Here is a 25943-nt window from a genome sequence, read left to right as displayed (position 1 = left end):
CAGACTTTCTTTTGAGCAGAAACAGAGGATCAGAGGCCAACAGCAGCTACCAGAAGACCAAGCTTTGGTACTAGAAATGTGAGCAATTATTTAAAAGTGCAATTGTGCATCTCTATAACAAACAATACTACCAACCAAGGCCAATATGAATTTCACCCCCGGGGTCAGCAGACATGGTACCAATGTTCAAGCCTGTCACATGAACTTGGTGGGTTCAACAAAATTATGTTACCTTGAGAATCAGCATAGTTCTGTAAGCCTTGCCAAAAAAGGAAATGGAGATGCATCTAAATATCCCATGTGGTTAGGTAGAAGTTGCTAATATTTGAGGCAGGCAACTCACAACTGCAGGAATTTGGAGTGGTAGAAGGGAGGCAAGAATATTCCCACAGCCTCCCAGGAAGATCTGGCAGGATCAGAGGAGTGGAAGAAGAGACATTAAATTATTACAGTCACATGTAAACGTTGGCATTTAACAACAGCAACAGGAAAAGAAAAATCAGTTAAAAGAACCTGAGAATGCTGAAAAAAGCCATGATAAATACCGAAGAACTGGAAGAGGAGCTATTTCTCATTAGAAAAGAACAAGGGTTTGAGAACTACTTGTACTTATTAAGATGGAACTGGCTTGGGACTATATGTAGTGGAAATTAAGAAAGCCAGAAAAAATCCAGAGACACCTGAACAAAATGAAAAAAGGATCCTGGTGCCATTTCAGGAGACCGCAGGAATATCAGTCACTTCCTCAAGTTAAACAGAATGATAAAGGACATACTTACTTTAAGTAGCCTTAAGAAAAATAAATCATTGGCTAATGGACATCTTAGTAAATCATGAAATTCCCCACCTGAGAAGGCACTATGGCAGGGGATTTTAGCTGCAAGATGGAGAGTTGAGGAAATGACCGAACATGAGAAGAGATCAGCTTAAGGAAGCCTTGATGATGGAATCATGAGCTTACCAGGAAATTGATAATACCTGAGAAACTTGCAATAACCATTGAAAAACTGTTCAATGAAGATGAAAAATTAGGGTTCATAGGCACTAAATGTATTCCCAGTTTAATCCGTTGAAGTCCAATGAATCACAAAATAGGTAACTCTGGTGCGCTCTGGTTTTAGCGTTGGAATGAAAATATGGCAGTGTTTTACCACGTACTTTGCTCTTTAAAAAAAGGTAATAGTAATCCTGGACGATTAGTGCTCAAAAAGGAAATGGAGTTTTTTAACTGGAGAGAAATAATTCTGGGTGGCAAAAACAAAGAGATCCTGGAACTTACTTTCTGTGGTCTTGTACCTACTGCAGCCTATGCTACTTGCTTCACCAACAGGCAAAACATGATTAGAAGCTTTATGCACCCATGTTATTTCCACATAAGATGTACAGTTTTGGAAATCCTCAGGCTCGGGAACTTGAATTACAAGCACTGCTCTTGGAAGCCTTTCAGGTTTTGCGTTGCAATCCCTACGGGCAGCACACAAGAGTTAGGGCACCACAGAAACAAACAGCCAGGCAACAGCCGGTGCTTGGCAGAGCTCTGAAGTCAGCTTGGTAAATGGCAATAGGAAAAAAGTAAACTAAAAATGCTGTAAAACAAAGGCAGCCTAGATGGATACGTCCACCTCCAACCAGCTCCGTGCCCTTTAACAGTGGGATTTCTGGATTCGAAAGCCAGAGTATGAAAGATGATGCTATTTCGGTACATGGTCTTAAGATCAATCGTTGAGTTCCTGAGGAGGAAATCTGGAGTTGTCTATGAAGGCTGGGAAGCAGAAGGACAAATGAGGACTCCAGAGCAGTAACCTCTCCCTTGAGCATACACGCACCTCCAACAAGAGAAAACGAAGTATAAATTGAAGAAACTACCCCAGCAGGGTATTACATGTAATTCATGACGTGAAGTGATCGTTTACAATCAGCTGCTTTTAAGTTTTAAAAGCAAAGTTCATTTCTTACACAAAATTACAATAAATGGAGTGATAATATTGTGTGGAACAAAAACCATAATGAAATCTGATACACACTCTGCCTGTTCAAGGCACACAGCAAGCCAGATTCTGGCCTCATTACCAAAAGTGGAGCTGGGCAAATGTCCCAAAGTTAAAAGGCTCTTGATAGATTTTCATTTTGAGAATAAAACAATCTACCCATCAAATTCAGTGGATTAGTTGTGATTTATATTAAAGCAGCTAAAAAAGCCAATCTGATCTTCCAAACATCTTTTACATGCAACTTCAAATGTTTCATTGCTGTCACAGGCTGGTAGACACTGAAATCTGAGCCTATGGATTCCCCTTCTTACGCCCTGTAGACGCTCAATAGCATAGACTACTACAGCATATATAAGTTATAACAGCAATAACTCAGCAAGGTAGTTTAGATCATGCTTTGCCTTTTTAAAAACTCAACACAGATTTTAGCTGGGCAATTCACTTCCATTCAGCTGGATAACAGTTCAGTCGTAAGAGAGCTGAATGCTTGCCTGCCCTTGATGTAAGTGGGATGAAACCACTTGCAGGACTTGATCCTTGAAAATGAAAGAGGAAAGCAAAGGATGAAATCCTGGATCCTCCTCTGAGGTCAAGGGGATTTCTGCTCTTCAGCACACTTATCTACCAACCCACAACTCCTCTCTAGCACACTCTTTTGGGCCTTCAAAGTATTTCTGTTTTGGATTCTGCCGTACAGCTAATAATAAAAACGACAGGAATTCACATATAAATATTTTTCAAGATTCCATTTTAAATCACTGCAGTTTCCACATGTACTTACTTTTGGATGAAAATTATGCAGACATTCCCACCAGATTGAAAAAAACCAAGCAAACTGTTTTCTTCAGAAGAGAATACAAAATACATCAATTACCAATATTTCATAGATTGGCCCCACCTCACACAAGGACCACAGGTTGTTTCAACAGAAAGAGTAAGAACAACTGGTAGGAAGAAGAAATTATTTTATTTTTAATTGCACATCATGGAATTTAATTCAGTTTTTAAGAAAGATCAAAACTGCTTTCAAAATTCTTTAAGCAATTTTTACAAGATCACTAGCTGTGCTTTGTTAATAACCTTATTTCAGCTAGTTAAATGTATCTTAACATCTTTCAGGTGCACTGGGATTCGTTACCACTTTATTCATCATCATATAAAAAGACATATATAAATAATAGAACACATAGCTCAGAAAGAGGAACTGTTATGTCTTCCTCGGTTCATAATCCGACAAAAGTTCTTCAGAATTTAGCTGTAGTGCTACAACTTAGTAGAACAGCACTGAAATGAGGAAACTTAGTGTTATCCCAGAAAATACAAATAGTCTGTTTTGTTGTTTGTGTAAAGGAAAGAAAGTTCAAGAGGCAAACTCATATGCACCAATTCTGCATAGTGAAAAGCCATGCTCACGGAAGAGTCAGTGCAGCATGGAAGTAACCTTTCAGGAGTGGATTTTGGGACACAAAGTGGAGCTTAAAGAAGCACCTTTGAGGTATATCTAACTGGAACTACAAGTGACCAAAAATAGTGAGGAGCAATGGTGAGTCTTCACTTTCGTAAAGCACTTTGTGATGATTTCACTCATCAGGATTCCTTCTTTTCATCCACTTCTAACAGCTCATCAAGGAATTCCACAACTTCACCCTAGAAGGCATTAAATTTAACAGAAACAAGTTAACTTTCTACTGCAAAATTGGTGGGAAATTTTTGCTATTTTAATCAAAGCATAAACTGTAATAATATGTGCCCAAATATTTTTAACACCCTTCATGTAGATACAACAAGCCTATTAAAGGCAAGTAAATGGCCCGTACAGGAGTAACACAAGTACTTGCAGGGACACACAGACTTAAAAGAAGGAAATGTTACACTTTACAGTAAATCCTGTTGTACTTTTTCAGGTACTTGAATAGACAATGAAATCCTCAAACTTAGAGAGGAATAAATGTTTAAAGCACCTGTCAAATCAGGAAATTGTTAAAATACCATAAAATATTAGAGAATTTTAGAAAGCTTCAAAATTCAAACTGATAGTGTTTTGTAGAACCATAACTTTGACAATATATTTGTCTGCTCTAACTGTTTATTTGCCATCACACCCTTCAATACACACCTTTTCAATTTTCAACCCCAGATCTTCACATGTCATGCCTCAATGCAGCAAAAATGTGAAGAACCAGAGATAACAGAATGCTTTTCATACTGGAAACAAATACACTGGGTTTAGAGTCAGCCTAGGAAATACTGCATTTACAAGCTCCACTCTGCTAATACAGGGTACCAACACAACATAAATTTCCTTTATTTAAACTACTCCTAACATAGTTATACGTTATATTTTGCCGCAGCAAAATGTCTTCTCACAGTCAAGCCTGAGTATTTTGGGATGATACAGTCCCACTGGCTGGAACTTACAGTCTTGTCAACTAAGCTACAGTAACTGAGCTAAAACCTGTTGCAATCATTTACAGCCCAGCGTAACACCTTCAGTGCTGAAAACCAAGTAGTCAACAGCAAATGTGCAGCAACCTCTCAAACTACTCAAAACTGACTGTAGCAGCCCATCTGCTGGCACACTCAGAAACACCAGTGATGTCTGGTTTGCCTTCCATATGCAATTCAGAAACACTGCCAGAGATGGGAGATTCTGTGGGAACGTCTGTGCATATTTGCAGTTTTTGGTACAACTTAAAAGCTGAGCTGTACGAGAGATGTGGATGCTCAAAATTACATTTCCAACCTTTTACTCTAAGAACTACAATTTTCTGATAACCTCTTAATTTCACTAAGTTTTCTTTAAACTTTCCTGCCTTTCCTTCTTGACACGTTCTAAAAGGGTCTTAAGATGTCATTTAGTTTTTTTCCAAAACAAATTGTCACTTTCTGACAGAAAAAATAGTCTGCTGGAAAATCTGATCAGCTCTTACTCACTCTCATGTTTAAATTAATAAGAATTTATAGCAGTTATGTTGAAAGCAAGCCGTCTTTGCATGGATGCTCATTCTCCCTTTTCCCTTCACGACCCATTTCAAGTCTTTGTGAACTGTATTATGCTTCTGACTCTGTTTAATGAAGACTGCAAACAGTATTTTACCATCCTAATTAAATTTTAAGCACATTTTTTGCCTAGAAAGATATTTCTTAGAAAGACAGCCTCTTCCAGACACATACATTTTGAGAGGCAAAATTTTACAATTTTCTATTCTGCTGAGGAAAGGCTGTTAAAACCTCTGTCACTGAAAACAGTACAATTAAATAGAGAATTTTGGCTATTTTTAATACAATAACAGTATTATGGATATTGTAATTAAAAAGCACTAACATCATATTTTTCAGAAGTGTGATTAGTGAGGAGATAAATAATGAGAACCAAGCAAGCAAAAACAAAAGTTGGAGAAAAGCTGGCTGAAATAACTGCTGCTCTCGTTCCCTGCTTCACAGTTCCATCTCAAAAGACCACTGAGTTTTTCCAACTATGAAGCAGTATTAGCAAGTCCTGAAGGATGGTAATTTATTGTGCTTTGGATTTGTTCGAAATATTTAAGCATCCAATTCAGTAAAACACAAGAAAAAATGCCAACACTTTCGTATTCCCTACTTGTCTTCCTGGTTGCAAGAAATCTGGTTCCTGCAATTGGAAAACAGGAATTCAACGTTTCTGCATGTTTTCCTTTGTTAGAAGAATTTTGATTGCCTAAGTAGCGCAGTCAAGGGAGGAACTCAATACCACTTCACAAATGCACATGAAAAGTAGCCTCTGGGTCCAGTAGTCACTACACAAGCAGTTGGAAGATACAGAAACAGAACACAGAGGACTTCAGGTCAAGTTTTATAGCACAGGTCCCAAACCTGTGGGCATTCGGGTGCCTCTTGAAGGACTGCAGACAGGCAGGTGCCACTAAACTCTGAACAGTTACGAGCCCGGGAATCCAGCTGTCTACTACAGGGGTCCCAGACCTAACTCAAGCTGATTCTTTTACACCTCAGGATCATACTTTAATGAAAGAAAAACAGATATGAAAAAGGATTTATCTCCTCTGTCTACCTGCAAAGACAACCTTCAAACGGTTAAGAATCTGAGAAGGAGGGTGAATGGAATAAACATCTTACTGGATGACCCAGAATTAAGCATAAGGAAGTCATGGAGATTTCAATATTACACTTTTGGAACTCAACCATATGGGAACTTAATTCGATGCATATTACTGTTGCACACTCATCAGTAAGGATCTTTCGGAAGACACAGGAGATACAGATAGAATTCAAATTTTTTACTTCTGGTATGTTTTCAAATTTAGAAACATATGAAAATATATGAAATATAGAAATCCATGGTTCAAATGGAAAAGGATATTTAAAAGCAACAATATTTGGGAAAAAAGACTGATACCTGAAATCTCTGGTGTCTGAAACTGAGCTCTAAAGGAAAGCTTCACAGAAGCTATAGGGAAGCTGTTGCGGTCTAATTGGGCGTACTGAGAAGTAACAAAGTTTGAAATATGGCAAAAATATTAAAAAAGTTGCTGAAACAATATACATACATAAAATATGCTGCAATGCAACTGAATAATTGCCTGGATGTTGGTTATTTTTGAAAAGGCAAAACGTCCAGATTACACTTAAAGAAAACCAAAACCTGCACTTAAAATAGTTTTGCCGGTGCCTTCGTAATCAGAATGTAAAACATTTGCAAGTTGTCCATGGAGCAGTTGGTAGCCTAACGAAAAAGCAATAAGGCTGCCTCAGAAGAGCTGATCACATTGTCACACTGGCAGCTGGGACCAGACTGATCACTGTCCTTGTCCCATCAGTGCTCACTTGACACCAGGCGTTCAGTATGACTAAAGTCAGTAAATATTTCACAGGTGTTCATTATAGGGAAAAAGCCTTCTGCCTGCTCACATCTAGTAACTTCCTGCTGTCCTGCATATCTGGAGTATGAAATGAGTCTTCGATAGTACCTAGCCCTTCAGCATGACAGAGTTCCTCATGTTATTTGGTACACTCTTTAGCTCCTTCCTGCCCTTACAGAAAGAACATCAAATTTTACATGCAAAATCAGCTGGAAACCCATAATGCTTTCCCCTGCCAGCTACTAAAGGGGACAACAGCCACCCACCTCTAATGCAGGTTACGTAAATATGCTGCTCAAACATGGTGCTGATGCAAATCATGGGTGAGCAATATATGGCCCAAAGCATGATGCAGCTGTTTGGCTGATAGTTAGGAAATCAGTATGTGGGGTCTGACTAAGCTCAGGGAAGAGAACAGTTTGCTGCCAGGCCAGTACATGCCTGATAGTTAGGCAGCCAACAACAGGGAAATACATGCATGTGGGCTGCCTCGTCAGCTGCAGCAAAACAGGTCCTCCTTGGCTGGCCCTTGGTCCACAGTTGCTGCCTCCAGGTTTGCACTGGAGGTCAGGTACCTGCTGCAGGTTCAGCAGCTCTGTGGTACCCCACAACCTCCCTCCCTGTGCTACCAACCTCTTCCCTCTCTAGGGACAGTCAGTGGAAAGTGGGACTGACAGAGCAAGGATGTATGGTAAAAAGATGGAACAGATATAGCCTGAAATATGGGAGGTGTGATATCGAACAGAAAAAGGAGAATGTTTCCAAACTAGTGTGAGTGGTTCAAAGAATCAGAGAAGCTGATCTGACCAACTGGAGCCTCTAATTATCTGTCACATATGCAATTGGAGCATCCTTGGCTTAGATTAACAACTCAACAGAGGCACTGGACAGAACGAACAAGTTTTGTGGCACAGTAATTAATTCAAGAAGGTTTCACAGAGGATATGTGAATAAGTGGATTATAATAAAAATTAATTTTAAAAGAGAGTTCTTGGTTAATTCTGAATAAGATAACCCAGGCTACTGAGATTGGGGCACTATTATAAGTGAAGCTAGAGCAGTTGGAAAAAAAAAAAAAAGGCCTAAAAAAGAGAAGAATGCAAAACTCCCCACCTAGTACATGAACCTGAATGTCCAAGACCAAGGTACATATTGGGCCAGGCCATTTCCTATGCAATGTTAAATGCTGCATTCACACACACAAAACACAACCTTTTAGAAGAAACATCTGTACTTTGGAGACTCCTAGCCAGATATTAAAATAAACAGCAAAGAAGAAAGGCTACCAATACATGGCTCAGTTATGGCACACTTGAGACTGATGGTCCAGCACCAACTTTTCTTTCGACAGCAGCATTTAAAAACAGCAGCCAGCAGCAGCATTTGCATTGCTCACTGACAGACCCAGACACTTTACCATTCCTTGCAAAGACTAAGCATTGCCGTCTGCAAATGCAAATATTAATCATTCACAGGTCCTTGCCTCCACCTACAATCTTGTTCTGTCCTTTCTCAGTGTGGACCGGAAAAGTTGCAGGAAAAAATAACCCATACTTTCTATGCAAATCTGCTGATGGCCTTTTCTATAGGGATTCTGTATGCACTGCAGTGGGATAGCCTGTTGTTCAGGGAAGCAACAGAGAATATAAAAAAGATAGTGTAGTAGAATGAATTAAGATCTATAGAAAAATATTATCCTGGACGTGCTTTTATGTGTGATTACCAGTGAATGGATAAGAAACAGCCTTTATTCTAACTCATCCAACAAACCAAGCCTTAAGAGACAATACACAGAGCAAGAAGAACTGGTTGGATCTTTGTTTCCTTATAATCTATGACCTAGAAGGAAAATATTTATCCCACATAAATGTTCCCCAGTTGTCCTTCACAACAAAAATTCAAATTTTGCTAAAGTTTGAAGATCTTAATGATTGGATACTTGTTTAACACTGAGAGCAACAGATTTGATTTCCTTATGTACTGGGTGTAGGTGGCCAGGTTATGGTAGTGGGAAGGGTTGCACAAGTGGTCTCTGTGAGGAGAGGTCAAGGGTGCCCTATAACTAATGAGTAATTATCCTGTAATTGCTCTAGTAACTAATTTGAGGTACTAACAGGAGTAGCCACAAGGAGTTGTTACGAAAACCAGTGGATTTCATTCTAGAACAATTAATTATCTTGCAAGAGTGAAGAAAAAGGTTTGATATGAACGACTGTGGAGGATTTGACTCCATGAACCTGATAGAGCCGGCAAGTATACACCACACAGTTCACTGGCCAGCAACATTTTGAAGGGGGAAAACATTATATCAGGGTAACAGTAAGGCATGTGTCAATGAGTGGCTCAGCCTGAAAGGTTTATTCAGCCTTCAACCAAGAGAAAGTTCCTTGATCTAACCTTCAGTTAAAACATGAGAGTTCACTATAACCACCGCAAAGCCCTCCCAGAACCTCCATGAGCTGTACAGACCAGTCTGGACACTCTTTGCGTTCTAGTAGGGGAAAAAAAAAGAAAATCCCTCAATTTCTTGTGCAGAGAAATTATTTGGTCCTTAACTTGTTTATTTTTCAGATACTTAGTCCACAGTATGACCCACTCTCACATGCTTTTAGGGCTTTTTTTTCAACATTAAGAGAGCTTAGTTGTTTTTTACATGTCTGTTATCTAGTTTCTCAAATATTTTTCCATTTCATTTTAATGATATATTCTGAACACTTAACTGTTCTTTTCCAATATAGCATGGGGGATTACAGTACATTGCAGTTATTACAATAGTATTTTACAGTAAATCAATAAATATGCTTTCCTTTTAACGTATTTATGATGCCTATAAAACATGAGTCAACTCAGTTTCAGAACAACTTCAACATTGCTCCGATTGCACTGAAAACAAGCCTTCTAGTGCCTTTGTTTCTGAGCTCTACTTATGCTCTCTTGCCTGCTTTATGCTACACAGAGAGCCTAAAGAAGATCTGGGCAGCAGAAATTCCTCCTAATGCCAGTACCTGCAACTTGGGCACCTACTGCCACTTAAGCCCAACTATGCTGGCAGCTTCCCATGGTAGGTCATTTAAATGGAAGGAAGAACATCTTTGACTAAGACACACATCCAGTGGTGCAGAAGCAAGAGGAGAAAGCAGGAAGGTCATGGAGAGCCAGCCACATGGGAAGAACCTCCACTGGGAAATCATGATGGGAAAAAAAAAATCTCTTTTTCTTTCTTCTTTGAGGAAGCATATGTTGAACAGGGACCATAACACTGCCAGTTAGCTGCCAACTCTCTCTGAAACAGCTGCCACCAGCTCTTCTCAGCATAGCGGTGCTAGTGCCGCTTTTTGAGGTCACAGGCAGGGCAGGGTTTACACGTCTGGACTTATAACTTGCTGTATATACAGCACACTTGTATAAATCATTTGAACATAAGCAAAGAGGGAGTCAATAAAGCTGGAAATACACTGTTAGCAATTCCCAAACAGAAAAATAGGCTGAATTCAGATTTACTATCAGTAGTCCACTGGGCCCTTGTGCTTTGATGCTATTCCATATTTCCTCTTTCCACCAGTCACATTAGTTCAATACTTATTCTTTTTTGCATCACACTTAGGAATGGAGCATTCTAGTTTCAGCCACTATTCAAGTGGACACAGACATTATACACAAATAAAAAGAACAAGATGCCAAAAAAAGTGGGTCAAAGCTGCCAACATCTTTTCACCTACTGATTAAGTACTGAAAGAAAAATCACCTTGTAGGATCATCCCAGCCAAATACTTGTGGTTCTTATGTAATTTAGAACAGCTAAGTAGCTATCCCCCCGAAAAAAATTCCTCAAGAACACTGATTTTATGTGCCAAAAACATGTCTCATACAATTAGTGTAGTGCTGAAGCTATATCTACACTAGCTGAGTGTCTGGCTCTTAATAGCTCAGTTTGCTATATAAATCTGCCATACTAGGAGTTGTATCCATGACAGCCTTTATGCATTACACATCTGAATAGAAATCAAAAAGCTCATCTATCCATGGCCAACTAAGATGACAACACCATAACGTTCTTTTAACTTCCCTGTGGAAAACTGCAAGGATATTTAAGAATAATTACTTTTTCTTAAAAGTAATTTGTAGGTAGTTGGCGCTAATATTCTCTGTCACCTCTTCTGTGTTAAATGTTTGAATTAGAGTTTTTCATTTCCTTGTAGAAAAACATTAATAAAGTAAGAGGAGTAGGACAGTATTTCTCGTAGTAACATATGCAAAAATCATTACTGCCTGTTCCAGCCTCTGCAATTACTGCTAGGTATTACAGAAGAAGTCAAATGTTCTCACTCGCTTTGCTAATGGTATATAGAAAGACACATGGATGACCTGAGATACAGGAGCACTGAGAAGTCTGAATAAAATGCGATTCTCCACTTGAAAATAATGACATTCACATAGGAAGATATCTCTTGCCACATCAATCCTTTTAGTTCAGTCAAGGAAAAAAGAATTTTTTTTTCTGCAGATTATCTTATGGGCTTGTTGGCCCACAAGCAACTTCACAGACAGCAAACATGGACCCCAGAAACTCACAGAAGTTATGGCCTATGGCCCAAGAAGCACATGGTTTAAATAAACAGAGTGCACTTCCAAGAGAGGTTGCCTCCATCCTTAACAATTTTTAATAAAGTTTTTACTGTAATGCCTTATCTGGGTTTTTCATCATTCCTATGGAACAAGCTTTTCTATCTGTGCCAGAAGAAATATTAGAAAAAAGAAAAATTCCAGTTACACTACCAGGTCCTGTCCATAGAGCAAAAACTGCAAGGTAGCAGTTTTACCTTTGTGCTATTCCTGCTCTGTCTGGAATCCCTGGAAGGCTCCGGCAGCCAAAGACAAGTTCGGGTAGCCAGGGATTTATGAGTTCACTACCAAAAACCAGAGCCAAGCCAGAGGCATGGACAGCCTCCATCCCTCTCAGGTTCTTCAGCCCTAGCAAGGGAGGGTACAGAAGCCCTTCAGCTTTCCCCCTGGAGAGGAGAATGGTAACTTTCCTAATGCAATGAGAGTGTGAGGAAGGGATATCTGTGACATGACCAGGCACAGTAATTTTGGTTGTTTAACCCAAACATATAACCCAGTGTACTGTGACTTCCTTGTCAGTTCCTCAAAAGTTTAACTGACATTTTCACTGCACCTCCCTCTTGCAGACTGCAAGGTCATTTATAATTGCCCTGATGAAAGGGGCTACAGGAATGAATGCCAGCAAATGAATGTTTGTTTCCTCTATATATAGTCCTTGAGGCTGAAGATTGTTTCTATAAACCCTCCTAGTAACAACATATGGGGAAAGCACTCAAAAAGGACTGTGTCTCCCCTTCCTTAATTACTCATCCCCGTGTTTTGAAGCAACAGATATGAGAGAAGGAAAAAAATTACAAATAAGTTTATGCCTGACATAAGAAAACCTTATGGGCAACAGCACAAACCAACAAGGGAATATAAAAAGTGCTCAAGTATTTCACACTCTGATGAAAATCCATACCAACTAGTCCTCATCTAAGCTTAGTCTTTAAATAAGCTTATTAAACTGTCTTTCAGGGCATTTTATCACAATGGAAAGTCTTCCTAAAGTTTGGTAACCTTGCAATGGAATTTTACATAGAGTTGCTTTCAGGTCATGAGAATACTGAAGGCAGTGCTGACACTACTTCTCCACTATAAAATATTATCTCTCCCTATGTGATGGATAACATAAAAATTGCAAAGGTGATTTCATTTTTTAACATAAACCATCTTTGCCTTTTCTAACTAGGAGAGACATCAGCAGTGCTCATTATAGGTATCCTTGACCCATGCCATAGCTGAGCACCGCTGTTTCTTTGCCAATGCCAGCAACAAACAGTTCCATCATTTGAAGATTTTTTTAAACCTCTGAATGAAAGGTCCCAAAACCAAAGCAAACAGCAATCCAAAGCCTTCCACAATTTATACTTTAATTTAAGCTGTGGGAGACAAAGAAATGCCCTTTCAACAATTTAACTACTTTTCTTGCACCCCTCCCCCCCCCAAAAAAAAATCCATTTTACATATTTCCAGTGTAAATAGTAGTCATTATATGTTATTTGACCATGATTTCTAACCATTTAAGAAGCAAGACTGGGTGACCAAAATTTTACTGAGCAGAATAAAATAACAGGTATCAAGACTTCCTTTGGACAAAAATTACAATTTAGGTGGCAATTTTCTGGACAAAATTATAAGGATCTCTAATATAATTCAAACAACATTTAGGAAAAAAAAAACCACACAAAACCCCAAACCACCACCAACAACAATAAACACCCCAAAAACAAATAAACAAACAACCCCCCAAAACAAAACAAAAAATCCCCACACCCAAACCTAGAAAAACATTTGGTTTAAAAATACATACCACTTCTCTGCCCCCTGGTGTTACAGCTTGCAAAGTAGACTTTCTTTTTTTCTGTGGGCTCAGTGCACTGTATTTGCCCTTATGTTAATTATGGCAATGTTTTTTAAAATTGTATGTTATGTTCTTTGGGTTCATTCTTACATTCTACTTACAAAACTAAAAATTTGTTATAAATTGGTCACAGTTACAAGAAGATTTTTCTGTATTAGTTAAATCTTGGGATTACATCTATGTATCATTTTCACTTTAACGTGACTGCTGTTTTTTTGACCATGATTTCATTTATATAAAACTCACCTCATCATCATCCATCAGATGTTCCTTCGCAAATTCATACATTTCCAGCTGAAGTGTGGTTATTTTGTGGTATCGAACTGCCTCCTATCAAAAAAACCCAAAATTTCTATGTCACTTTAGGGTAGCAAGACAGGAGAGCATCATTACACATCACCTCAAACTATTCCAGTAAAATCAGACTCGGCCTTAGTAGAAGGCATATCCCAGGAGGGGTTTATAGTGTTTGAGAAAGGGAACAGTAAAACAGCAAGTGGTGTATCCAAACTCTTCTGTGGATCTTCGTAAGCACAATCTCCATCAATCGGAGAAGAGCAAAGCACTCTCCTCCTTCTCACATTTCAAAGCATTGGTAAGTCTGAGAATAAGGAATAAGACTGCCAGAGCTGAGTAGCAGCATGCACCTCCATTCCAGTGGGCTATGGACATGAGAAAGCCTCTGCCTCCCTGTGTGCTGACCCTGGCGTATGGCAGCAGGCAGTTCTGGGAAAAAGAGACACTAAGCTATTTTGCATGATAATGACTCACCACCCCAGCCTGAGTCTGGACTAGTAAAATTCTGCAAGGTCACTCACCTGTCCCTCCTCACTTCCCAGCTCTTGCCCTGGACCACAGAGTGTAGCTCAGTCACATATTCTCATATTTGTGAACATCAACTGTAATCTGCTTTGACTACCTTTTGGGAAGGAAAACAGGAGACTCCCTCTTTCACAAGAACATCTTGTGACATTAGATTAGTGCCAGAGCTAAATCCTGCTGTCACCCCATTACCACTTTGAAAATAAACCAGAGGCATTATGGTTTTCATGGCAAGTGATTAGGACAGCAAGCAACTCCTGTTCATAGTTACATAGATCAAAGTACAAGAAAATACAGCTGTGTCCATTTAGTATTTTGTACTTAAAAATCAAATTATCTGTAGTCCCCAGCTACAGAAGTTATCAATGAAACATTCAGAATTCATGTGTAGGGCCCTTGTTCTGCCCTCTCTGCACATGGATGCCAAATCTATCTGCGGTTTGCAGTTTCAAACTGTTGCTACCCCTCACCATCAAACATTGTCTCCAATATGGCCATAAAGCACAGTTCTGTTCCCAAAAGCAGTGACAAAGGAGCGGTTCCTTTCCCCTGTGAGCTCAGACTTGCTGCTGCTGCCTTCTGAAAGAACCAAATGCATTTTTGCTGCCTTCTGTCTCAGCTGGTCCTGCAGGGCAGGCCTGGGTTTCCAGTGGGCCGATAAGGCGTGCTGCAGGTAACAGCTGTCCACAAACAAACCCCACCTAACTCAAATGGGGTGGTATTTTTGACTTGAGCAGGCTGGCCTGAGAGGTAGAAAGTGTAATTATCAACTCAGTGCAAGCTATAAGAGGAATAAATGCACTGCTTTGCATAAGGTCAGTCACCTGAGCACTGCACAGATACACTGGGTTTAATGCCATATTAAGAAACAAGGGCCTTTGGGCCAGGGAAGGTCTTGGTGACTGAGATGTCTGAAGAAGCAACATGGAAAAGGCAACTGGAACGTTATCCTCCAGGATGTCTGCTGTTGCCACAGCTGGGTTAACTTAAATGATTCTTCCACAGGGAAGTCATGCCCTAAGAGAAGGCACCAAATTTAATTTGTGGAACATGTATCGCTAATGACTAACCAGTTGTACAGTTTATATGACTGATGCCTAAGGAGTCACTCAGGTGTCACAAAGCAGCTAATTCAGTGGCATGACATAAATCCTGGTAACAAGAAATGACAGAAAATCAAATTTGATGTCACAGTCCAGGCTGTAAATTTTCCTTGGACATGGAACTATATGAACAGCATAGAAATCCATTTTTAGAGTAGTTTTTCAAAGCCAGATCACAATCATTGCTGCATGGACTCATGTTTACTGTGGGTTCTTTGCAGCAAGTATTCTAATTTAGATAATTAGATGCAATATAGTCCTGAGCCTTTTTCCATCCTCATCCACCCAACTATGTTCTAAATGGAGTAAGTGGAAAGTGAGTTTAGCTGGAGTTACCATATCCAGACACATTCCAATGCCCACAGAACCTGAAATAACAAGCGGGTGGGCAACTACATGTTGGTAGATAATGATTCACAAAAGCCTGAACATTACTCAGAGATTTCATCAGGAGATTTCAGGGGGCAGCTGCCTTATTTATAGAGGTACATAAAGGTATAAATATGCATAAGTGACAGAGAAATACCAGTGTGAATTTCTTTGTCATCATATTATATTATATCCTATTGTAGCATATTTCAACAGAAAGGGAAGAACTATAATGACATTCACTGTTTACATGACACACTACATCTCTGTGCACAACTCTCTATATGGTTTTCACAAAACAGTATGTGTCTAACTCTAGAACCAACAGATAACCTCCATTTTCCCAACCTCTTACCCACTGAGTTTTAGAGAAATATTTAAATGTGTCTAGAAGGCATTTTAGATAATTCACCTACCGATCTGGGCTGAAAATCCTCTTCTTTAAGTCCCCATTTGTCTTTATGGTACTGGTAATACACCATGTTCTGTTTCATTACTTCATCTTTCTCATCAAACAGAAGGTAACTAGCAGCACAAGAAGCTGCATTCTTCATGTCATTCACTAATTATTAAACACACACACAAAAAAATCCAGATAAGATAAATGAACAAATTCCTACTAATATCTAAGTTCTGAAAAACTCAGATGGAAACAGAACCCATATTCTACCTCCCCACCAGTTGCATAGAAAAAAAACCTGCTTCCCAGAAAGAATATGCTATATTTGTGTCCTGAAACAGGTCAGGTCATGATTGAAAAATGGTGACTCAGCTCTGATGGTTTTCTATGAAAATCCTAATAAAACGTTCCTCCCAGGTATCCCAGTATCAGCCCACAGCTTAGTGATATGCACTGGGGCATTTATTAAAAAAACCAAACACTTCCCCACTTCTTTGTACTAGAACTGACAAAGAGGGAAGAGTCAATGTGTAAAATGTGTAGCCAAACAACATAAGCAGAAGTCATGTAGTCTGATGTAGTCATGTAGTCATGTAGTCATGTAGTCTGTACATGGTTGATGTGTCTTCTCTTCGATGTTGGAGCCTGCAGGAACAGTTGTAAAAGCTACAGTGCAAGTAGCTCCTCAAGAAACCACAAAATTCATTAAATGATTTACCTATCAAATATGTAATCACTGAGAACCAGATACTATGATTTCTGTTAAGTGGTCCCTTCTTTCTTCAAAACCCATTTAGGCCCATTCTAACAGGATTATAAGAATCCACTAGGAAAAAGCAAATGGTATGGAATACTCTGTAGGTTTGTCTGTGGAAGAAATTCTGAATAGTAAATTGAAAATTGAGTATTTATTCAATAGAATAAATTTGTTATAACGTGTTTCTTTGAAGTTACAATCTTTAGTTTCTCTAACTGAATGAATTAGAAGTTTAAGGAAAAATCTATTGTTAGAGCTATACAATTCAGCCACTTAACAACCACGGGGGTTTGACAGTTTAACCACTATGGTTTTCTTGGCACAAACCATAGGTTTTTGTACACAGGTGTACAAAATGGGTCTGTGCCATTCCAGATGTTCCAATGTATAGTCAGTGGCCGATATTGTTTACCCTAATATGTTATGAGTTACTTCAAAAAGGCATCTAAAACATAAAATACATATAATGAACATTTTTCATTTATATGAAGATTTAACATTTATATGAAACTATGAAAAGCGTTAGCAATTTGTGTTGGCAGTAGGTATCACATACAGAACGAAGGGCAGTGATGGATCAGATCACACTTACTCTGTAACTGCCTCATCTTTCCAACACAGACCATGCATAACTTAAAACAGAGGGTCCTGCAATGTATTTTTTCATAGACAATTTTATGAGCACAGGTTCAACATAGAACATTTTGTGTCCTGTGTCTGTTAACTACAGCAATACAGGAAGAAAAAGATACCAGGAAACTCAGAGTTTCTGTCCTGAAACAGGTTAAAATGCAGGTTCTGAAGGCCACTATTTACGTTCTAAAGCATTGTAACTAGAGTTATGAATGGAATCTGTCTCACATCACCCCGATGTTATTTAAGCACAATAAATCACTACTTACATTTATAATACGCAAACTGCAAGTAATGGTACATGGTGGCCACAAACTTTTCAACAACAAAGCCTCCTATAACGGGCGTCAGATTACTCTCACACTGCACTTTGCATGCAAGGACTTCAATATAATGATCTAGAAGGAAGAAAACGACAACACAGGATATGGTTAGCATGTTGTTATAGTGCCTCCCATTTGCTACCCATTAAAATTTGGCCTCATGATGCTCTCCTGAGTCCTGTGCATCTGGAACTTGCTGCTTGGAAGTACTGAGAACCTACAACTCCATTTGAAGTACATATCAAGCAATGGTAATCAGTCCTTCCATAAAAATCTGCACAGTCGACTTTAAACATATCAAAGCTGGAATTTCAGAGAACTGAGTAGTTAGGTTTCACTGACACCTACAGACAGCTTGTGGCAGTGGATTTTACAGTGTTACAGAGTACTGCATTATTTCCTAACTGTAAACAGTGCTTTCTTTTATTTTTCTTTTATTTTTTACATTTTGCAATCCTTTGCATTTTAATGAAATTATTGCACGGATAAGGTCCACATGCTGCTGAGTACAACTGTGTGACAGAGATATACAGTAGGTGATTGCAAAATAAACCTCCAGAGATGGCCACATATTGTGCCTGCAGTTTGGATGTTCTAAAAGAGAAGAAAAAGGAGAATATGCCACTCACCACAGAACGACTTTCAGCCAGGAATGTTTAAGTTCACAAGCTTACCCAGCCTAAAAAAGCTTGCTATAATGCAATAGGACTACAGGTGATTTTATCTTCAAGGAAATACATTTCAAGAAACCTTCCAACAAAGAGTATCAAACATTTTCAGGATATATCACATTTGGCTACAACACAGAAAAGAAGTATTTTAAAGTCTTAGTTTACCTGTTAGCCATATTAGGCAGGTGAAAACAAGTTAGATAAGCTTGTGCAGCAAGTCTCTAACCAAGACAAAAGAACACTTTTCATCCCTGAGAACTCCTAGAATGAAGAACACTGAAGCTAACTAAATGTAACTGGCCACATGAAATTACCAGACTCATCTTCTACAAGAGCAGTGGAATCTCCAGGCACAGCAGGGTTCAATTCCAGCCAGCAATTAAAGCCACAGACTCAAGTCCCTCAGTGAAACAATCCCATGCAATGAGGACAGCTGGCTTCCAAACATAACTCATTGCTCAAGGATACATACCTAGTGTAAGCCCCAAATAATTCTGGTTAAGTCTTATTGCTACATCTGCTTTCTGCAGTAAAAACCTCTGAGGCAGAATATTTCTCCCTGCAGCAAGAGCACAGTTCAGCCCAGGCAGTGTAAGTAAATTTGAACGTTCTCATCTCAAGAGCGAAATACTGAAATGCACATACATGGTCATGATGACATCATGCAGTAACTCCTACCTTTCCTTCCCATCACTACTGCTGGGAATTGTTCTTCCCTTCCAGGGAGTAAGAGGAAGGATGACAGCAAGTGCCAGTCACAGCTGAGCATGGATGCTGTACTCTTTACAGTGGCTTGGGAGTTGACCTGATGCCAGAGCTCTGACCAACTGGGAAACAAAGTCTGTGTTTCTTGCTTTACTGCCTGTGATTTCACCTTTGCTCCTTATTTGCTGTGCTAAGCACCTGCCTGCTTTGCCCAATAGTAAATTAGAGCTTGAGGCCTGCAATAGCTATTCCATGTCAGCTGTAGCGGTGGATATCAGCTGCACACCGCGAGAAACTGGAGCCGCTCATGCATAAACATATTTCATGAAAATTTCCCCTCTCCAACACATATTATGGCTTTAGGACAAAAAGTTGGGCTGGTTTTCCTTATGGCAACTTAAAAACATGAAAAATGCAAGAGAATTTCTAAGTTTATTGAGAAAACTTGCATGTGTTCTCCACACAAATACTGTCAACAACGCTGAGCCCAGAGCACCGGAGAAATTACTTGTTTCTTTTGCTGCCAAAGAGCGTAGGGGATGTATATGTGCCATTTTGACAAAAATAAAAAAAGTTTATGTCCCTTTTACTCAGCAAAGCAATGGATTTTTTTTTTAAGCTACACACGAGAAATAGATGTTATCTACTAGTAAAACTCTAATGTAGGAAGGATGAAAAACAGACAAAAGAAAGGACATACAGATCACTGGACCTACACAAATCCCTAAAGCCAACTTCAAAGGCAGGTTAACAACCGAGCCTCAAAGGCAACCAAACTGATACTGAAAGGGTGGCCAAGAGACCTGTCTGGATTAACCATTGCTACCTGGATGGGGCAGTTATTATCATTTAAAAATCCATGTTATTCTGACACAGAACTTCCATGTTAATACAAGTACTCTGTTCTGATTTCCTGATAGCCCTCATTTATGTTACTAAAAAGAACAAAAACATAAACCAGAATTCAAGCAGTTTACAGTGAATCTAATAAAATCCTATTGGCCCAAACTCAGGAACAGGACCTGGGTAGTCAATCCTACGGACAAATCGAAATGTACTTTCCTTTCTGTCTCCTGACCACTCACCTGCAATGGAAAGATAGAAGTCTTTAAAGTCTGTGATCTCTCGGGAGCCTTCACAGGCTGCAATACAGTCATCATAGGCTTTGAAGAAATCAGGAAGAGCCAGTTCCATGTCCGAGATGGATGTTCTCCAGTTGTCACCATTATACGCTCTCACAGCCCTGACAAAGAGGTTCTGAAAAATTGGCAGGAATGAAAACCAGCAGTAACTGCTCTGTAGGAAGCGGTGTGTAAATTCAAACGCAGTAAATGATGTCTTGGCATTTCTGGATGACTGCATAAACTATTCTCCAGGTAAGATAAGGACAACAAATACAGATGACTAATGGATTTTATCAGGTATTTTCTAGAGAACAGAGTATGTAATTCCATTTCTGATCAAAAGGAAAGCCTGCAGGACAGAAGTAACAGTGTGAATCTAAAGCATGGATTGTGACAGAGATTTTCAATGGAATCTTAACACGAAATGTCTGAGTTATTTTAAACTGTGCTGTTACTATGCACCTGCTTAGCTCCAGTAGTGATATGCATGTAGTAGCTTTCAGGTATGCCACTGTCTGTGATTTACTGTGACCCATTTATGGAACGATGAAGTGCAGGACAGGTGAGAATTACTGAATGCTTCAAGAAGGCAGAATGGAGGTGACTGAGATGACAGAAAGAGGGAAAGGAGAGTAAGAATTGACAACACATAAGCAAATGAGATCCTCAAATCTCACCCAGTAAGTGGAATAATAGAACAGTTCCAAAAGACCAAACTCTGAATAAAAAGCCTACCTCATAAGGCTTTATCTCCAAGTCTTTAATATGCTCCTCAGCATCAGGTATGCTCTTATAGTAGGCCATATTTCTTTGCATCATTTCATCATCTGGATGCTTCAGAAGAAATGTGTGAGCTGCTGCAATAGCTTTTGGAAGATTATTAGCCTAAATAGGGATAGGGAGAAGAGGAAGGAGTTAAAAAAGGTTAATTGGGAAAAAAACCAAAACAGTTCAAATGTTCCCAGTTTTTGTCAATGACTTTCCTATAGTCTCTATAGTCACAAACTTACTTATACTGAAAACATAGTCTCAACAGGTACAATCATACAGTAAAACTGGTATAATTCTTCTCAGTTTTACTCCTAGCTTCATCACCATGAACAATTTTTTTCGTTTTATTGTTGCAGATAGCACAGATGATGGTTGTAAATCGAAGAAATTAGGGGTTTTTCCCTTCTCCCTCCCCTGTTCATAAAGCTGACATGTTGCTCCTGTGTGGGATTAATCTCAGCAAATACTAATGCCAACCTCTGGATATTGGGCAGGAGTCATCACTGACCACGTTTACATGGTGTTTATGTCACTTATTTGCCTAGCAGCACAAAGGACAACATTAAAATAATATATCTTCCTGATGGTGTTATGAAGTTAAGAGCAAACTGCAGAGACTTGCTCAATAATTGTGTCTTAATGTACTATGTGATTTTCTGTACTCATTTTTAACCTAACTTTAATCTCAACTGGATATACTTTCTGAAGTATACATTTCTCACTTGTAAATGCATGTACCAAACATGTAAGTATTTCTGTGTGCCTGCACTGATGGTTTTTTTATTTTATACATACACATATATTTTCATACATTATATAGTACATAGGCACATATTTAGGAAGAGTGAGAGAGAAAGCAAAAGTCTTGGGTATTTGTAAAATGTTAAAACCTTTTTTCTAAGCCAAGATCCACACCAACCCATTCAGTGTATTGATGTGTAGCTGTTACTGAGCTCCACCTCGCATTTGAAATAGCCTAGGGCAGTGTATGTTTAAAACCGTAAGGAGGAGTCACAGGCACGTATGCACACACACTCTTCCGTTTGCATCCGTAAAAGGTACCCCTTCATTTCAGGAACAAACCCAAGAGACAACTGCACTGAAGAAAGACTTCAACCCACCCAGGGCTGCTGTGCCGCTATGAGTGTCCCAGTGCTGGAACACTGCCAGCTGCCCTTTCTGGTTGTCCCAAAACTACACGCTTCCAGTCAGCCCAGACGGTACTAAACACAAAGGGAAATCTCAGCTGAACTTTCGTCAAATGCCTGATTTCTTTTGTGCTGTATGCTGTGATCCTGTTTCTTTGGCAGGCTGACAGGTCTCATTTTTACTTAGTTCATAATTCACTCTTAGTTTCAATTTTCACCTCTTAAAAATAAAATAAAAAAAGGTTTTGTAGAAACACGTTCCTAAGTGAACTCAGTGGCTCTGAGAAAGCTCCCTCCAGAGGAGCAAGCAGCAGCACAGAAACATCTACTCCAAGAATCTTAAGACGTGGCAGAATTTCACTCTGCAATCCACCTGAATAAACACACGGTCACTCCAAAAAATGACATAAAGCGTTTCCCTCCCTCTTCTTCCTATACTATAAATGCTGTTGGGGAGGGGTGGAGGGGTGGGGGAAGGGACATTCCTTTTTCAGAAGCCACCAGCCAGGAAAAAGTCCTTTGGATGCAGCAGTCTGTAGGTCCCAAAGGCCCATTCAGAACTCCGCAAGTAATAAGGGCTCAGAGCTGGATTACAATCCAATATGAAAGACAAATTAAAGGCAAAGACATCAAACTACACTGCTCAAACCTACTGCAAACGTGATTGAAAAACAGTTTAATGAAAGAGGGAGGGATTCCTCCAATTTCCCTCTCACACTCCTGTCTGTCAGTTACTTGACTGTATTAGAAATGGTAAGCAGCACTGCTTTTTGCTGTGATTGCAAACTTTGCAAACATTGCAAACTTTGTATGTACCACAAGAGGGGAACTGATAGTTAAATTAAGACAAGAAAAGGAAACATTTGTGGTGATGTAATTTTCGTATCCTTATATGGCTTTGAGAATTTGAGGAATGCCTGCCCTCTCAGTAATTCAAAAGAAACCTTTGGTACCTTTTGTTTAGTGTGTGCAGAGGCTTTAATGCATCAAGTTAAGCTTTTTTGTACGGTCTTAGGGATGGCTTTCAATGCACAGAATGACACCAGTGTGATGCCGTGCATGTGAATACTGTTCTGGTTTTATAAGAACACATTTCCCCGCATCTGTTTGGAAAAAGTGCTGAGAAAACAGAACTTCTAAAAACAGGACACAGTAACAGTTCAGAAGATGTGTGCTTCCAAGTGGCAATCTCAAAAAGAACGCACAGGTAAACAACCCTATATAATATATACTGGGATATGTTGGGAGTGAATCCCTAAAAGAGAAAGCAATCTTAGAGCTCAGCTTGTTTTCTCCTCCCCCGCCCCCCCCATGCTGTGTTCATTTGAAATGTGAGTAACTGCAGTATCTGAGGGGATGGCAGAAGGGACGGACCTTGATACAGAGAACAGAAGATGAAGATAAGGAGGGAGAAAGTAATCAATTAGATCCTGGACAGATGACAAGAAGCTAGAAAAATAGGATGAAATCTGTTAAGGGAGGTATGTGTCCCCAGTCTTGGTTGACCCAAGAGTAAAAGGTAAATACCATTCCAGGGCTAGCATTAGTGTCCCACTTCAGCAGCCAGTTTTTCCTTCATTCCTTCCCACGGCTGCAACAAAACTGGAGTTTTGCAGGCATCAGGCTATCTGCAAGTCACAGGCTGGGGGCTGCTGCACTTGAAAGAACTGGACCAGATGTGAGCAAGTGGAGAAGGTGGCCACTCTGAGGGACAGGAAGCAGCGAAGAGCGCTTGCAATAGCAGAGCTGTGACATGAAGAGTCTGAAAAAGGTTCCAGAGAAGATTAGAAAGTAAGGCAGATGGAAAGATGAGCAGGGATGGGAGTGACACAGCTACAGGACACAGAGGCAGGTTTCCATGGCCAGATGTCAGGGAAGAACTGGAAGGGTTGATCTAGGGGGCATGCTGGATGAGCGGTGGAAAACTGGTGAAGAGCAAGCTGGATGGCAGGGAGCAGGGAAAAAGACAAGGAACATGCTGATCCCACTGTCAGTTACATGAGCTGAGTGGGTGGAAGGGACTGAAAGGCTTGTCAAGGAGAAGATGAAGTGTTCGCTGGGCAGCCTGGTGGGGACAAGGACTGGGGGCCTGACCAGGGAGTAAGGGAAAAATGGAGGTGAGGTGGATTACAGCTAAACTGATGTGAAGAAAGCAATGGGGAATGAGGCTATGGCCCAGAGAAACCTGCTCCGAGGGCCAGGCGAGAGGTCGGCATGAGCGGTGGCTTTTCCAGAAATGGGTGTACAAGGCACTTGCATCCATCGAGGCCGTGCTGGGACACGCCACGTGAAGAGACACACCATTCCGTCCCCCTCCACCACGACACTGACAGGCCTGGAGAGAGACTCTGGGGAGGAGAGGCTGGGACGGAGGCGGGGGGTTGGGGAGCGGAGGCAGGGCAGGGAGATGGGAGGGGAGAGGAGGAGGGATGAAGGAGGGAGAGGGGGTCCTCACCTTGAAGTAGGCGAACTGCAGGTACTTGTAGGGCTCGCGGCGCTGGAAGTCCTCCAGGAGGTCGCGGCCGGGCTGTGCCTGTCGGAAGGCGGGCAGCCCCTGCTTTGGCAGCGCCGCAGGCCTGCGCCCGCCGAAGCACCCCGGCCAGGAGCCGCAGCTCCACCAGCGCCGCCCCCGGCGCCCGAGGATGCGGTTCCGCGGGGGCGGCGGCTTGCCCGGCGGCCCGCTGCATTGCGGTGGCAGAACGCCTCGTGTCGCGCAGCAGGGCGGTACAGCCCCGCTGACCTCCAGTAGCTGCTGACGCTCGGGCCAGTTTCTTCCGTGCTGTACTTCCAGCCGTACGGTAGTAAGGGACTCCAGGCGGCATCAGCTCGTCCCGTGGAAGCTGCGAAGCTGTAGCGCTCGTACTGCGCCCCGGCCGCCCCAGCAGCGCCGCCAGCGCCGCCACCCACATGGCTGCGACACCGCCACGCCGCACGGGCCACACGTCGCCGCCGCGGGGAGAGCGGAGCGGAGAGAAGGGAAGGGAGAGACGGCCCCGGGGACCGCGGTGGAGGAAGGGGAAACGCGGAGCGGCCCGGGGGGAGGGCGGGAGAGCGATGTCGGGGAGGGAGCGCGGACGGAGGCGGTGCGGGCGGAGCTGGGCAGCGGCTCCTGCGCCCCCGCTGGTGCTCCAGTGGAGCGGGAGCTCCGCCAGCAGCAGTCAGCTCTGGAAGGCAACTGTCTTGTTAATGTGTTTCTGGTGTCTTTTAAATTTTTTTTCCTTATGTATTTTTCCAGTGTCCCTGACAGTTAGTGTGGGGGGGTTTTTTGTTTTGGGTTTGGGGGTTTTTTTCGGGGTTTGTTGTTGGTTTTTTGGATTGGTTGGTTGGTTGGTTTTTTTCATCCACAATTTAGGAGGTTTGTTTGAAAAATGTATGTTCTAAAACAATCTTTTGCACCCTTCATTTTTTTTTGTGTGTGTTTATCTACAGAACTTATGAACAAATGCATAAGTTCATGCATTCATACTGTGATGAAGAGTGATAAGGACTGTTGGAATACTCCTGGGCTACTACTGCTCTGGACGTTATTTCCCTTGAAACTGGAATTTCAGATACAGTGCTAGAAGATCTTGCAGAATTATAAGTACTATTTCTGCCTCTTGTTGCTTTTTGATGTTTGGTTTCCTGAGAAAAATAATACAGAAGATCTACAAGGAAAGTGATTTTACATTTTTTAAATACTTGCCAGCTGACTGGTTTATACTTTGGATGTGAGCTACAGAGGGGGATCTATTCAGAACAGCCATGTCATGGAGCAGCTGTTGCATGATTTATACTTGTCATCGCGTTCTCAATATATAGGCT

General features: G+C 40.8%; 2 protein-coding genes across 2 annotated transcripts in view; one reads left to right on the top strand and one right to left on the bottom strand.

Moving 5' to 3' along the window:
* Window positions 1-2936: 2936 nt before the first annotated feature.
* Window positions 2937-25048, bottom strand: CRTAP (cartilage associated protein). The gene is given in 10 exon segments (XM_018075188.2): window positions 2937-3638; window positions 13560-13643; window positions 16024-16169; window positions 17667-17795; window positions 20182-20353; window positions 20956-21105; window positions 24595-24699; window positions 24701-24817; window positions 24819-25018; window positions 25021-25048. Coding segments are annotated over 10 exon segments (1191 nt in total). The 3' UTR covers window positions 2937-3578.
* The window catches only part of PDIA4 (protein disulfide isomerase family A member 4), a 35620-nt gene continuing 34723 nt past the window's right edge, over window positions 25047-25943 (top strand). The window contains exon 1 of the mRNA XM_029961742.1: window positions 25047-25310. Coding sequence (XP_029817602.1) covers window positions 25047-25310 — 264 coding nt within the window. The remainder of the gene's footprint in view (window positions 25311-25943) is intronic.

The sequence above is a fragment of the Manacus vitellinus genome, unplaced genomic scaffold, assembly GCF_001715985.3.
Source record: "Manacus vitellinus isolate BGI_N305 unplaced genomic scaffold, ASM171598v3 scaffold_3_pilon, whole genome shotgun sequence".
NCBI classification, from domain to species: Eukaryota; Metazoa; Chordata; class Aves; order Passeriformes; family Pipridae; genus Manacus; species Manacus vitellinus.
The sequence above is the reverse complement of the archived record's forward strand: the minus strand, read 5'-3'. Positions and strand labels throughout refer to the sequence as shown.